The sequence below is a fragment of the Lepus europaeus genome, chromosome 23 (genome assembly GCF_033115175.1).
Source record: "Lepus europaeus isolate LE1 chromosome 23, mLepTim1.pri, whole genome shotgun sequence".
In the NCBI taxonomy this organism is placed as follows: Eukaryota; Metazoa; Chordata; class Mammalia; order Lagomorpha; family Leporidae; genus Lepus; species Lepus europaeus.
The window spans coordinates 23360491-23376487 of NC_084849.1; the positions used below are offsets into that span (position 1 = coordinate 23360491).

Sequence of the window (15997 nt, forward strand, 5' to 3'; positions counted from 1 at the left end):
AGTGAACCCAGAGCCACAAGCCGAGAGATGCTTGGCCAGTCACTTCAGCTCTGGGATTGAGTTTTTGTCTCTGTAAAAGGGGGTTATGATGATAACTATTGCACAGAATTAAACGAGGCTGATACGTGAAGGTCCCCCATTGTACAGGCTCCCCTGGGCAGCAGCGTTACCGGACTGAGCTCGGAGGACAGAGCGGGTCACTCAGAGGCAGACTGGAAGCCCAGGATGACGTTTGGAAGGTGCACAGAGGAAGGTGGTGGCAGTTACAGTGCACAGACCCCCTCCCCCCTCCCCAGACAGACAGAGGCCCCAGGCATCTCTGGTGCATGCCTGGGGATGAAGCTCGCAGGAGGCCCCCCTCTGCTTTCTCACTTCCGCTTTCTCTTCACGGGCCGGGGGAGCGATATCAGGCCCTCAGAGTCAGGGCTGCCAAAGGGCTCTGCTCCACATGACTCAATGAGGAACTGAAGGGGGATTCCCAACCTGCCCTGGCAGGCTTGACTACAAGCTGAGTGTGACCAAGGCCATGGGGTGAGTGGGCAGAGCACATGAGGGAAGCCTTACCTTCCCACCACACCACCTCACCCCCTCGCCATTATGCCAAAGGCCCGCAGTGCAATCTCAGAGGGTCATTCAGTGTGCATTATGAGATCCGCCATGGACCACAGAGCCCTGACTCTGTGACAGACACTGTGCCAACATCATCTCCCTTGATCCTCCTACCATCCCCCTCTAGGACATCACTGGTCCATTTACAGAGACATCACGTCCCTGGAAAGCGACAGAGGCAGGAGTCACAGCTCGGTCTTGCTGCTGTCTGGAACCGACCTGGGCTCCCCAGGCCCGGGTTTAGTTTTCTCTTTTTGTGAGGCCAAGATGGAGAGGGAAGGGAAAGAAACGTCCTCCAAAAGGGGCTGGCCAGGAGGATCACCCCGGACACGTGGCATCCAGCGCCCAGAGTGCCTGAGGAAGGATAAGAGTTCCCCACACTTGTGCTCCCTCACTGGGTGCCTCACGACCCGACAGCACCTGTCTCAACCTGGGGTACATGTGAGGGACTGCGTGTACAGACCTGGGGCGGGAGTTGGGCCATAACAACTCGGGGCAAAAACAACCTGAGAAGCCTGTTAGGAGAAGTGCAGAGGTTTGAGGCTCGGCTGAAATCATAAGGCTGGGACAAAGAGGGGAAGGAAAAGCCACAAAGTGGCTCCAGTCTTAGTAAGATGGAAAAGTGGGAAGGAGGAGTCCAGACCCAGTTCCATCACTTGCTCAGCCATGGTTTCCTTGTTTAATAGGGCAAAAGAATACTTACCCTGCCAATTTCCCGTTGCTACCGTAAGGGTCACTGCGAAGTAAAGAAAATGAAAGTACCCTGCAGACTAAAGAGCTACATGGGTCAAAGCATCCTCTGATTACACCCCTAAGCCATGAGGGTCCCTGGTCCTGCAAAGAGCATGCTGGGAGCGTGGCTTGTGCGGGATGTGCACGAGGCCCCCTTGCATTCTTGTAGTAGGTGCCACATAAAGAACTCTTCAAGCATGGTTCTGCTTTGAAGTCAGTCGCAGAATGTTAGAAGTAGATGGTCTCATTAACATTGCCCCATTAAGAGTGTCTTACAGGACCTGGTGCTGTGGCACAGTGGGTAAAGCTGCCGCCTCCAGTGCCAGTATCCCATAAGGGCACTGGTTTGAGTCCTGGCTGCTCTACTTCCGATCCAGCTCCCTGCTAAGGCTCCTGGGAAAGCAGTGGAAGGAGGCCCAATCAGTTGGGCCTGCACCCACATGAGAGATCCAGAAGTTCTTGGCTCCTGACTTCAGCCTGGCCTGGCCCCGGGCACTGTGGCCATTCGGGGAGTGAACCAGTGGATGGAAGATCTCTCTCTCTTTTACTCTGCCTTTTAAATAAATAAATAAATCTTTTAAAAAAAAGAGAGAGAGAGAGAGAATGTCTTACTTTATGTGGGAGAAAGATTAAACCACTTTCTGAAGGTCACACAGCTAGTTAGTGGCTCAGTGAGGCCTGGGGCTTGGGTGTCCTAATCCTTGCTCAGCAGTCTTTATTTATACAATGCTCCTAATCCAGTTATCTCATATGATCCTCACAAGCCTCTGCACACAGCCACACCTGTAACTAAACTGTTTCATATCTGACTTCCCTTTAAGTTGTAAGGGCAGGGCCCGTCCTTTATCCTGAACCTAGCACAGGGCTGCACACACACCAAGTGCTGGGTGAAAAACAGGGACCATTAGCCCCACGACCAGATGAGGTGACATGCCCAAGTCACAAACCACAGGGGTCAGTGGGGGAGCTGGCACTAGAACTCTGATCCCTGTGCCTGGTTTGGAGCCCCTTCCCACACACAGACCTCAGTTCCACATTTGCAGCCAGAATCTCTTGTCCCCCAGAGCTGCTAAGTACAAAAGTGTTTGCCTTCTCCTAGGTGCTGGACTTGCACCCACCTGTCCCAGCCGAGGCACCACATCCGAGAGCAGAACAGAGATGCGAGCTGCCCTCTACCTCTCTTGAGAGTTGAGGCGGTGCCCAAAGATTCACACCTATCCTGCAAGCTGTTATCCCTGCCTTCAGGCCTCCGCACTCTCTCCTTGGGGAGGGGCCTAGCTTTCTTCGCATTCTTCTTGCCATCCAATATGTTTACCAGCAAGAAACCACAAAGTTCAGAAGCACTCACCCGACTCCCTCCCTAACCAGGTCAGCCAACCTGCTCTCCTGCTAGAGGGAGACAAAGAACCCCTTGATGTGCCCTGGGAGTGCCAGCCACACCAGGCACCTTGGGGAGCCCAGGGCTGTGACAGACCCTGCTGCCCACTGCTGCGGAAGGCTGTGGCTGGCCTTGCCTCCCTGTAGTCAGAAGGCTCCAGAACAGGTTCTCTGAGAGGCCTCCGCATCTCAGTGTTGGCCCACACAGCCAGTCGTGAACCAAGCCCTCGTGATTTGCCAGCCGCTTTTTCCTCATGGCTCCAGATCTGTGTCCAGGCCTCAGTGTTGCTCTTTCGGGCTATCCTGGGTTCTCCCGACAGGTCTCACTGCCTGTGGCCCAGCTCCTCTGCCGTCTTTCACACCAGACCCAGACTACCTTCTGAAGCACAGGAGGCCTGACAGTCAAGGTCAGAGTCAACTGCCCGACTTCTTTTCCTTGCTTATCCTTGGTTCACACCATCCTCCTGCCTCTCACTCTTCTGGTTACCTCTGCTCTAGCACATGACATCTCAAAAAGCTGGCATTTGTGGAAGGACTTGGCACAGGGGGCCCCCCCCATCCACTGGAATCCTGTTCATTGTCCCTGCTGAGGCCTGGATGTAGACTCCGATAGGCCCAGCTGCCTAACTTCACACCTCAGTCATGGCCTTTATCACCTGACATTGTCAAGACATGTCTGTGGTTCTATTTTCCAAACAGTCTGTGAGCCCTGTGAGTGCTACAAGGTGGAGACATCTTGTTCAGTTCTGTATCCCTTGTCCCAATCACAGGTTCTGGCTGAGTAGGTGCTCAGTAAATGTTTGGTAAATAAGCTCACTGCCTAGGCTAAGCTGGCAACAAGTGGCCGTGGCTTGCTCTCCCAGGATGCTGATACTGCCATTTCCTTACCTGAAGGAGGGCACAGCCTCTGAGGAGCTGGACAGGGCATGAATGGATTTGGGAGGGAGGGTTGTTAGCAAGTACAAGGAAGGGAACGATGAAATAGACAAGCCTAAGTTGGCAGGTGCCCCCAAGTCCTCAACAGGTGGCTTCCAAGCAGGTTAAGCATCAGGAATGTTGGTTTGCCAGTGGGGTGGACAGTTTTCTCCCTGCCAGAGGGGGTCCCTGGGCCCAAGATAGCAGCAGATTTTCTGGGGGCCGACTACGCAGCTAGGGGCAAGTGTGCTGCCTGCAGGGTACAGACAGCGATCAGTTAGGGTATTGACAATAGGCGTATGACGGCAGCACTCTGCTTTGCTGGGCAAGGCAGCCTAGGCCTGGAGGCTCACTGGGCTCGACAGTGAGAAGGAGAACAGGCAAGAGTGCTGGGCTGAGAGTCAGAAGGCCCGGGATTCCTCTCTGCTCTGGCTCCACTGTTAACTCTGCTTCTCCAAGCTTCAGCCTCCTCACGGGGAACACATGAGTAATGCCTGCCTTGCCTATAAACACTTCTTCCAAAAGGCACAGACCGGATATCAGTCAGATGGCCATTAGACAGCATTTTCGGGTCAAGACCAACATGCTGTGGACTTGAGCCTAAGGGAGGGTTAGGCCAGTCTGATCTGGCCATGTTTCTAGGGCTCCTCAACCCAAGGGCCTTCCTCCCTAGGTTTTTCCCTACTGGGATGGCCACGAGCTTTAACTAAGACTTGCCTCACCCTCCACACTGGGATGAGCAGGTAGCCAGGTTCCTGCTGACTCCTACCCTGAGTATGGGGGCCGCAGCGATTGCGAGGACCTGGCACCCTGCCTGCTGCCACCTTAGCCAGGCTTAGTCACTGGATTTAGCAACAAGAAACAGGATCAAGCCCAGTTTGCCACTGCAAACTTCGGGCAGTTTCCTCTCAAGTCTTCAGTGTGCTTAGCTACAGTAGGGATTCCTACCCCTCACAGGGAAGAGAGGGTTCACTGTGGATGAGGGTTCACTCACCCACAGGGACTGGGCCTCGCTGACACTCACTATCACAGCCAGAGATAGGAAGTCAAAATGGAAAACAGGGCCACCGTCTCTCCCAGGCTTTAAGAGAGGGCACCGCCTCTGTGCCAAGCTCTTTTCAAACATCCGTTTATTTAACCCTCACAACAACCCTACCAAGTTGGTATCATCACCACAATTTTGCATTTGAGAAACGGAGGTTCACAGAGGAGAAGCAACATATCCAAGGTCACAACGACAGCCAGACTCCAGAGCTCGTGCTAGGAGGGAGCCCGGAGCACCCTCTTTCCTCCATGTCTGTGTAAGCAGAGTGCGTGGCTAGACGAGGGTCAGGACGCACTGCCCCGGGGAGGTCTTGTTTCAGGACCAGATGCTGGGAGGACAACACAGCAGGCAGGGCCCACCGCCTTATCGCTTTCCCACAGCTTAGTGTTTCCTAGCTGGCGGACACAGGCACCTTCCCCGGGCAGCAGCTGGTGCGTCGGCCCCGCCTTTACCAAGCCAGGTCTTGTCTGAGGCCCTGGAACACCCACAGGGCCAACAAACCAGATTTTCTTTTCAGGCTGAGAGAAGGGAAGAAGGAGAGAGAATGGGAGGGCCTGTGGTCTAGAGTCACAGACCAGGGCCCACATGTGTAACTGACTCCTACCAGATGGGCCACCCAGGGACCACTCCATTGCCTGCTCCGTGCTCTCCTGGGAACTGTAATAGCTCAAGAGAAGTGGATGCTCTGGACTTTTACAAACTAGGGAAGTTGGTGGGAAGATAGGGAGGCAGGCTCTGGCTTGCCAAGAGGGCCTTGGCCCCATCCCAACCAAAACTGGCATAGACCAAACTACAGGGATGCCAGTGAAGCCAGTTCTACGATTTCTAAAGTCACAGCACTGTCATAATTGGCCACAAGTAGAAAGAAGGCCCAGGAAATAGGGAAACTGAAGAAGGCAACACTGCTGTTCCAGTTATTTTTCCTGGGCCCAGCTCAGATCCCTCACTCCCACAACAGGAAGCCAACACCCACGAGATCCCAGAGAGCAGAGCTCCTCGCCTCCTCTGGCCCAGCGGGAAGCCCCAGCCTCAGGAGCCAGTCCTGACAACGCAGGGAAATGGAAAGCCAGGGACCCGCCTCTCGGGCCACCTCCTTTGGGCCAGGAGATGTGCTATCCAACTTGATCCTTCTTTCCCTTCCTATTTCCTCTCTGCTGCCCACGGGACAAACAAGTCTGCTCTTCCTACCCCAAAGTGACAGTGAGGGCAGCATCATTCCCTTGCCCTCCCCTGCTGAGAATACTTCTTTCTCCTTACCTGGTCCTTCCTGGGCTTCAGTGCCCAGCTCAGCCTCCAGCCAAGCCAGAACCACTGCTACCAGCACCCCCGTCCGGCCTGTGCCACCCACAGTCACTGCTATCCAGCGGCTTTCATGCCTCTGGCTACTGCTCGACGGCAGCCAGGGGCTACGTCATCCCACCAGGGATCCCCTGCAGAAGCAGGCACAAAAGACAGACAAGCTGAAGGAGTAGGAAGCCTTAGGGGCTAGGAATTGGGAGTCCTGGGTTCAATTCCCAGGTCTGCTCCTAATAGACGGAAGAGGGGGAGGCTAGCCACTCTTCTCAGGCCTCAGTTTAACCAGCTGTATGACGATGGCCGTCTCTAGGGTGATTTCCAGCCTTCTGAGTTGGCATGTCTACCGGTAAATCATTTAGTAAATAACTGTGCTTGAGCTAAGCAGAAAAGGTGCGTCAGCTGGGTCCCAGCCCTGACACAGACCAGTGTGATGGACTGGTAATGACAACACACTCTTGCCCTCCTGTGCCAGCCCTTGTGGCCTCTACACTGCTGGGGGACTCAGAAGTGCTGAGCTAAGCCAGGGAAGGTGAAGGAGGCGCTTTCTGCTGCACCTGACACCTGATTTCCTGCTGGGGCCACGGGCCACATTTATGGATGGTGAACACAATGGAAACTGCCTGACTAGGACCTCTTTTGAAAGATTTATTCGTGTGAAAGGCAGAGTGACAGAGATAGAAGGAGGGAGAGAGAAAGAGCGATCTTCCATCTAGTGGTTCATTCCACAAATGGCCCAACATCCAAGGCTGAGTCAGGCTGAAGCCAGGGGCCAGGAATTCCACCGAGGTCTCCTACGTGGGTGGCAGGGACCTAAGTGCTTGGGTCATTATTCGCTGCCTTTCCAGGTGCATTAGCAGGAAGCTGACCTGGAAGCAGAGCAGCTGGGAGCAGGGTCTCGAGGCAGCACTCCAATGTGGGATGCAAGTGTGGCAAGCTGCAACTTAACCTGCTGTGCTACCACACCAGCCCAAGATAGTCTCTCTAAGCCTCAGCTCCCTCGTGTTTAATAAATAAGGACTAAGCTGGGCAATCTCTTAAGCTCCCTTCCAGCTCGGTCTATGACTTTTTTTGTTGTTGTTGTTAAGATTTTATTTATTTGAGAGGTAGAGCTACAGTGAGAGGGAGAGACAGAGAGAAAGGTCTTCCTTCCGCTGGTTCACTCCCCAAATGGCCGCAATGGCCAGAGCTGCGCTGATCCAAAGCCAGGAACCAGGAGATTCTTCCCAGTTTCCCATGTGGGTGCAGGGGCTCAAGGGCTTGGGCCATCTTCTACTGCTTTCTCAGACCACAGCAGAGAGCTGGATTGGAAGAGGAGCAGCCGGGACCCGAACTGGCACCCATATGGGATGTTGGCACCGCAGGCGGAGGATTAACCTACTGTGCCAAGGTGCCAGCCCCAGTCTATGACTTTTTGATTTACTGGTGCCAGGTACCAAACAGCCATCTGACCTACTTTCTTCCCCATTCCTTCAGCCCCTGGCAACTGCTAAGATTGACCACATTTTTTAAAAAGTATTTATTTGAAAGGCAGAACAACAGAAATAGAAATAGAAATAGAAACAGAAATATAGATAGATAGAGATAAAGATAGGCCTTCCCGCCATCTACTACTACTGGTTCACTCCTCAAATAGCCACAAATAGTTACTGGACCAGGACAAAGCTAGGAGCCCAGAACTCCATTCACATCTCTCATGTAGGTGGCAGAAGCCCAAGTACCTGGGCCATCCTCTGCTGCTTTCCCAGGCACACCCGTAGAGAGCTAGATCAGAAGCAGAGCAGCCAGGACTCAAACTGGCACTCCAATAGGGGATGCCAGCATTGCAAGTGGCAGCTTAACCCACCGTGCCACAATGTTGGCCCCAGATGGACTGTTTTGAGACAACCTTTGGCCCAGGGTGGCTGAAATAGACCTTTAATCTGGAGCCAGAGTCCCTTGCATCTCCACGGCAGCCATCGGCGCTAATGTTTCACTTCTCTGGGACGGCACATGGACTCCTAGCCCTCAACCACGAGACTGGGCTCAGGGCGGTCACCCTGAAACTTCCCATAACTTCCCCTCCATGGCCTTGAGCTGGGACTTACTCTTGGCTTTTTTTTTTTGAACCACACCATAAACTAAGCAGGAAGCAGCCAAGCTTTCAGATACCAGAGATTTTAGGTTGACCAACAGGCTTAAGAAAGTGAGGCGGGGAGAGAGGAGTTGGGCTGGGAATCCCACCTCCTCCGCCGCAGCCCCAGACACCAGTGATGCAGAGAAGTGGAGGGCATGTGCAGAGCCACAGCCGGGTTTGTGGTTCGGGGTAGGGAAAGCAGATGTCTGGCTTGCAAGGCTGGGAACCAGAGCCAAAGGGAGGTGCTCCCACTGGGACCTCTCGCTGCCCACAAATACCAGAGGTACGCCCTCATTTCTCAGATATTTCGAAGGAAAAATAAAGAAAACCAACATCTTCTGGGCCACTCTGTACACCAGGCAGTGTGCTAGGCTCCTCCCCTTACCTGATCTCAAGTAATCCCCCCCGCGAGGACGGTGGAAGTGTTGCTCCTCCCTTTATAGTGAGTAAACAGGCCCAGAGAGCCAGAGCTTGTTCAAGGTCGCACAGCCAGCAAGTGTGATTTCTAAATCTGGCCTTTTCCCACTCTATCGCCCTGCTCTGCGCCCGCCCTGAGACCTGGTCAACTGCCTGAGAAGCTACGGTACAGTCTCCCGCCCTAGCATTCACCAACAAACCCGAGCTCTTTCTTCCAAGACCCCGCAGACGAAAACGAGAATTTGTTTCCCTGCTCTTGCGACACCACACTTCCCTGGCCTCCGGTCCTCAGTGACTGCTCCTCAGTTCAAAAACTCACACCCCAAGTCCCCTTTGGGTTCTCACAAGTGAATCCCTCCCTGGGGCGCTGTGAGGAAGCAGCAAATCAGGATGGGGAATCCTGACTAGGGGTGCTCTCTGAGGCTCCCGGTTGGATAGTCTGCTGGGGAGGGGCTGGAGGAGACAGCGCCAGTGGGAAGAAGGAAACTCCCCTTAGGGGAGTGGCCAGATTCCTCTGCGGGAGAGAGGCCTGGTGAATGAGAGGCTTTGGGGCTGGGGAAAATCCCGGAAGTGACCTTTATGGGGCTGATGTGTGGGGTGCGGTTCCTCGACAGTCAAGGCATGTCCATAGTCCTGAGAGAGGCTGCAGAGCCTTGAGGAATCTCACGGGGTGGGAGAAGGGGGGAGGAGGGCCCCCCCGCTGGAGGAGGGTTCTGGAGGGCCCCATGGGGGCCATCAGTGAGGGGCTGCCTGTGTCGGATGCGAGGCACAGCAGAGAGGGGCTAGCCCGTTCTGCGCACAGCACCACCGGTCTCATGTGACAAGACAGCTGGCGCGAGAGGAGGGTCTGGAGTCCATGTTTCTTTCTTTTTTTTTTTTTTTTTTTTTTTTTTTTTGGACAGGCAGAGTGGACAGTGAGAGAGAGACACAGAGAGAAAGGTCTTCCTTTTGCCGTTGGTTCACCCTCCAATGGCCGCCGCGGCTGGCGCGCTGCGGCCGGCGCACGGCGCTGATCCGATGGCAGGAGCCAGGGTGCCTATCCTGGTCTCCCATGGGGTGCAGGGCCCAAGCACTTGAGCCATCCTCCACTGCACTCCCTGGCCACAGCAGAGAGCTGGCCTGGAAGAGGGGCAGCCGGGACAGAACCGGCGCCCCAACCGGGACTAGAACCCGGTGTGCCGGCGCCGCAAGGCGGAGGATTAGCCTAGTGAGCAGCGGCGCCGGCCAGGAGTCCATGTTTCTTAAGCAGGCCCACATACAGCCCCAGTTAGGATTGGGCTCAGGGGGTTCTGCGGGGCCAGAGTGAGGCTGTCCTGGCTGCCCAGCTTGGAGGGAAGGTGCTGCTCTACTCCCTCGCCAGCCAGCTGGGTGCCTGGGTGCTTGCTCTAGGGGTGGGGAGTCTGGCTGTGCTCCATGAGCAAGGACCCTGCCACCTCCCTGCCTCCCACGCCCCAGGTGTGGGTTTGGGAGGAGGCGCAGGTGCCTGTGGCGTGGCACCAGGACGGGGGAGTGTCTGTCTGCTCACCTGTTGCCAGTGACAGCGGGGAAAGAGCCTTTGGGTGGGGGAGGTGGAGGGGAGCCCTCTGTGACCCTACAGGGATGAAGGGACTGTCTGTCCTTGCATGGGGCTGTCCACCCGGGAGCTGACCAGTGTCAGGTCACAGAGGCCTGTGTGTCCGCAGGAAGGGGTCAGTGTGTCCTGGGCTGGGGTCGGGGCAGGCCTCTGGTCTCCTGGTGTGTGTGTGGGGGGGGGGGGGGCAGCGGGGTGGGAGGCGAGGGGGCTGTGGCCCGTGGGGGAGGGGATAGGGATGGCGACTATCTGTCTGGAAGAGGGGCAGCCATCCGTGGGCCTGTCAGGCGTGGCAAAGCCAACCCCAAGGCCAGGAGACAGTGGAAAGTCTCGGGTGCTATCTGTCCTTCTGTCCCGCCACGGGGACAGGGCACGGGCGGTCCCTCCCGAGGGGCGGGTCAGTCCGTCCGGGGCGGGGGAGGGGAGTGGGCCTGCCTGGCCCCGGTCGGAAGCAGGGCTCCCCGTGGGGGTGGCTCTGTGGGGGCGGGGTGGGGGCTGGGGCCGCGGAGGGAAGGGGGCGGTTGTCGCTGGCTGGGCGGGGGACAGGTCAGCAGGTCCTGCGGGCGGCTCGGCGCGAGTCCAGGCCCGGCCGCGCGCCTCCCGCGCCCGATCCCGACCCCCGGCCGTACTCACGCGCCCTCCACGCCTTGAGAGCCCACGATGAAGCCGAACTTGTCGATGCGGCGCTCGGCGAAGCCGTTGGCCTCCGAGTCGGAGCCGAGAGAGCTGAGCTCGTCCGCGGCTGCGGCGTCGGGGCCCTGGGCCAGGCTCTCTCGGGTCCCGGAGAGGCTCCCCGCGGCCGCGGGCGCGCGCGGCCCATTCTCTCCGCTGCTCTTCGCCATCCCGGCCGCGCCCGCCGCCCGAGCCCCAGCGGCCACCTCAGCCACCTCGGCCGCCTCAGCCTCCCGGCCGCCGCCGACGCCGCCGACGCCCCTCCCATACGCCGCGCTCATTGGCCACCGCACGGCTAGAGGCGGGGCTCTAGTCCCCCTGGGGTGCTTCCCCCACACCCAATAGGCGCCGCGAACCCCGGGCCCCGCCCACCTCCCCCAAGCTGGCGCCAACAGGCCCGACTGAGGGGGCGGGACAGCCGTCACTCCGGGCCCTCCCCACTCGGCTGCCAATCACCGGCACTCACCTGGACCCGCTCCTACGGCTTTTCCGGGTTGGCCCCGGCCGTGCCTGTCACCTGCAGCGGCGCTCCCAGTGGCCCAGAGGATGTCACGTCTGCCTCCTGAGCCCCTCCCCTCCTGAGACCCCAGAGACAGGGATGGAGCTGGCTTTACCCCTTCAACCTGTCGGGAACTCCGAGGAGCTCCGAACGGGCTCGGGGACGCACCAGGGCGGCTGAAAGGCTGTTCGAAGTTTTCCTCACTGCTAATGGGGCTTTAAATGAACTCGTGGGAGGCCTATTTTTAAAATATTTTATTTTAATTTATTTGAGAGGGAGAGGCAGAGAGAGAGGGAGAGGCAGAGAGAGAGGTCTTCCATCATCTGGTTCACTCCCCAAATAGCTGCAACGGCCGGAGCTGAGCAGATCCGAAGCCAGGAGCCAGGAGCTTCTTCCTGGTCTCCCACACCGGTGCAGGGGCCCAAGGACTTGGGCCATCTTCTACTGCTTTCCCAGGCCATAGCAGAGAGCTGGATGGGAAGTGGAGCAGCCGGGACTCGAACCGGCGCCCATGTGGGATGCCGGCACTGCAGGCAGCGGCTTTACCCGCCTCATTATTAATAAGGACCAGGTCCGGAGTGGTGATGCAGGGGGTTGAGCTGCCTCACATGTTGATTCCCTGCTACTCCGCTTCGGAACAAGCTCCCTAACTCGTCTGGGAGGCAGCAGATGATGGCCAGGTCTTTGGGTCCCTGCCACCCACGTGGGAGACCCAGATGGAGTTCCTGGCTCCTGGCTTCAGCCTGGTCCAGTCCCTGCTGTTGCAGACACTTGGAGAGTGAACCAGCAGATGGAAGATCTTTCTTTCTCTGCCATTCTGCCTCTCCCTGTCACTTAAATATTTTTAAAAGGGAGTAAGAGGGGGGAGGGGGGCAGCGCTGTAGCATAGTGGGCCAAGCCTCCACCCGCCGCACCAGAATCCCATGTGGATGCTGGTTCTAGTCCCAGGTGCTCCTCTTCCACCTTAGCTCTCTGCTATGGCCTGGAAAAGCAGTGGAAGAAGGTCTAAGCCATTGGGCCCTTGCACCCACATGAGGGACCTAGAAGAAGCTCCTGACTCCTGGCTTCGGATCTGCCCAGCTCTGGCCGTTGCAGCCATTTGGGGAGTGAACCAGGAGATGGAAGACTTTTCTTTCTGTCTCTCCCTCTGTAACTCTACCTCTCAAATGAATAAATAAAATCTTTTTTTTTTAAGTCTTTAACTTAAAAATAAAAAGGCATAAGGACCAACCTTCACTGTGCCCTCCCACACTGCCCTAAGTTCTGCTTTCTCTTGTAATCTTTTTGACCCCCACAGCTTTATTGAGATATAATGAACATACCATCAATTCATGTTTCAAGTGTACAATTCAGTGGTTTTCCGTGTGTTACAGAGCTGTGCAGTCATACCCGACTCACTTTAGAGCGTTTTCATCACCCTAGGTGAAACTCCTCTTCATTAGCCGTCAGTCCCCAGTCCCCCTTGCCCAATCCCGGGGAAATCACTTTTCTGTCACCATAATTTGCCTTTTCAGGGCAGTTCATACACTATGTGGCCTTCTGTGGCCAGCTCTTTACTTTTCCAAGGTTCACCCACACTGTAGCACACATGAGCGCTTCCCCTTCCTTATGGCTGGATAATAACCCATCACAGGGACAGGCTGTGCACCCAGTCAGCAGTGATGGCCGTTTGCGTGTTTCCATGTGGGGGCTGGCATGAATAACGCTGTTTGAACACTCAGGTACAAGCATCTGTGTGCACACACATTTTCATCATTTCTCTTGGGAAGATTCTTGGGAGTGGAACGTCTGGGTCATATGGCTCTGTTTAACTTTCTGAAGAACTGGCAAGTTGTTTTCCAAGCTGGTTGCATCATCTCCTGTGTTCTTTTAGCGATGAGGTCTATGCTACTGTTAGTCCTGTGTCACAGTTAAGGATTTCAATGCAGCTTACACTGGGAGGGATGGGCCAACTTTACCTACGAGGTCTTAGCCCCATGGCGTCCTAGTTCTAACCCGAGGGACTGTCAACTCTTGGAGCTATAACGATGGCTTCTCAGTGTAGCCCTTCATGGCCACAAGTCCCCTCCCCTAGACCTACGGAAGAGACAGGCTCAGAGAGCGGAGAGGACCAGGAGTCAGGCCTGAGCTGCAAGGCCTGGGAGAGGCTAAGAGCTCCAGGTCTTCAGCCTTGAGTGACTTCACCAGCTGTTTCTTTGATGGCACGTGGCTCAGACATTCTTGAAGACTTTGCTGTGCAATCTTCGCATTCCATGGGTTTCTGGTTTTCCATAAACAGGGCCACAGCAGACATGGCAGTGGGCACAGACTATTTTGGTCTTAAACTCTCAGTCTGGGAAGATGTTCCTCTTTTCTAGTGGCTCCAGAGTGGTGGGCTTGAACTCCCGGCTCCTGGGAAGGGCAGAGTGGGCCTCCCATCGGGGGGTGGGCCTATCCCAGGGAAGGGAGAGAGAAGCCAGGCACACCTACAGCCAATGTGAAGCCCTGAGCACAGCAAAGTATCCACAACCCTCTGACTTCCTAATTCTTGTCTAGGGTCACATCCCAGACGCGTCTGTAGCTCTGTGAGGGAGCAGGCACACAGATGTTCACACTGGGAGTAACTGAGGTGGGGCCGGGGGCCACCTGAGAAGCCCCTTGGCTGGGTTAAGCCACCACTGGCAACCACAGCTTCCCATGTAGGAGCACCAGTTCAAGTCTCGGCCGTTCCACTTTCGATCTGGCTCCCTAACACGCCTGGGAAAGCAGCAGCAGATGGCCCAGGGCTTGGGCCCCTGCCACCCACGTTGGACACCCAGATGGAGTTCTGGGTTCCTGGTTTCAGCCTGGTCCAGCCCCAGCCGTTTCAGCCATTTGGGAGAATGCAAGATCTCTCTCTCTCTGTCTTTCAAGTGAAATAAATCTACAGCAGCAGCCCCTGGGTGTCCATCTCTGGGAGACTGGGTAGATGTTACTCCAATTGAGGCCTTTAAACCCCAGCTTCTAATTTTGTTTCATCAGACCACCCAGGATGCACACTGCTGCTTGGTGACCTTGAAGCAATCACTTCTCCGAGTCTGTCTCTTCATCTGTAAAACAGAAACACTGAGTTGTTGAGAGCTAAGCATCTGCCACGCCGCCGAGATGCTGGCAATGGTGGCATCTGTAGCTTCAAAGCACTTGCCAATTCATTGTCTTGAATTTTTTTTTTTTAAATTTAGTTATTTATTTGAAGGCAGAGAGGCAGAGGGAAGGGGGGGGGGAGGGAGAAGTGGAGGGAGAGGGGGAGGGAGGGAGGTCTTCCATCCACTGGTTCACTCCCCAGATGGCCACAACGGCCACAGCTGCGCCGATCTGAAGCCAGGAGCCAGGAGCTTCTTCCGGGTCTCCTAGGCAGGTTCCATCTTCCACTGCTTTCCCAGGCCATAGCAGAAAGCTGGATTGGAAGTGGAACAGCTGGGTCTAGAACCAGTGCCCATATAGGATGCTGGCCCTGCAGGCAATGGCGTTACAAGCTACGTCACAGCGCCGGCCCCATGAGTGTTTCTCACCACAGCGTGTGGCTGCAGCAGGGGATCACCCGCACACAGCCTGGGAGACTTAGCTTCATGACTGTGCCCCTCAATAACCGGATGTTGGAGGTGGGATGTGGTGAAATGGCTAAGACACCACTAGGGATGCCTGCACCCCATGCTGAGAGTGCCTGGTTCCAGTGTCCGCTCCATTGCCAAGTCCAACTTCCTGCCGATGCACGCTTTGGGAGATAACAGGTGACGCTGGCTACCTGCCACCCACACGGAAGACCTGGATTGGGTCGTCAGCTTCCTGGCAGTTGGGGAGTAACCTAGCAGATGGGAAGTTTCTGTCTCTCATTTATTAAAAATGCTTTTAAATAAAAAAAAAAAACAAATAGGGGTGGGCATTGTGGTGTAGCAAGTTAAACTACCGCCTGCAACAGCCACAATCCATAACTTTGTAGTGCCGGTTTGAGTCCTGGCTGCTTTACTTCCCGCCAGCTTCCTGCTAATGCATTCATCACAGGTAGATCTTTGTGTTTCACTGTAGATGACGGCTCAGATGCCTGGGCCCCTGCCCCCATGTGTGAGACCTATATGGAGTTCCAAGCTCCGGCCTGGCCCAGCCCAGCCCTGGCTGTTGTGGCCATTTGGGAGTGAACCACTGAACAGGAGATCTCTCTGTGTTTCTCTTTCTCTTTCTCTCACCCTGCCTTGCAAGTAGATGAATAAACATTTAAACTGGGTGTTCTTATGCAAAGCTGTTTCTCATTTTTTCTTGAAATTTATTTGAGGCTGGCGTTATGGCATAGATGGTTATTTGACAGACAAAGTGAGAGAAAGAGAGAGAGAGAGAGAGAGAGGTATCATCCATCCACTAGTCATTCCCCAAATGGCTACAAGGGCTGGAGCTGGGCCAGGACAACCCAGGAACCTGGACCACCGTCCGGGTCACCCACCTGGGTGGCAGGGGCCCACACATTTGCACCGTCCTCTGCTGCTTTCCCAGGTGCATCAGTAGGGAGCTGGACAGAAGTGCAGCAGCTGGGATTTGAAACTGCCCACGTGGGGTGCCAGCATTGCAGGCAGCAGCTTAGCTTTTCAGAACACCACTTTCTTCCTTTAATAGTTACTTAGTGTGGTCGCTGTTGTGGCACAGAGAGCTGAGCTGCTGCCTGTGACGCCAGCATTTCGAGTCCCAGCTGCTTCCCTTCTGATCCAGTTCCCTGCTAGTGCTGGGAAAGCAGCAGCAGATGGC

General features: G+C 55.7%; 1 protein-coding gene across 1 annotated transcript in view; it reads right to left on the reverse strand.

The window, feature by feature from the left end:
- Positions 1–10968, reverse strand: part of TBC1D10A (TBC1 domain family member 10A) — a 30982-nt gene extending 20014 nt beyond the window's left edge. Inside the window, exon 1 of the mRNA XM_062182799.1 lies at positions 10708–10968. Within this exon, the coding sequence (XP_062038783.1) occupies positions 10708–10916 (209 nt within the window). The 5' untranslated portion in view covers positions 10917–10968. The remainder of the gene's footprint in view (positions 1–10707) is intronic.
- Positions 10969–15997: the final 5029 nt, after the last annotated feature.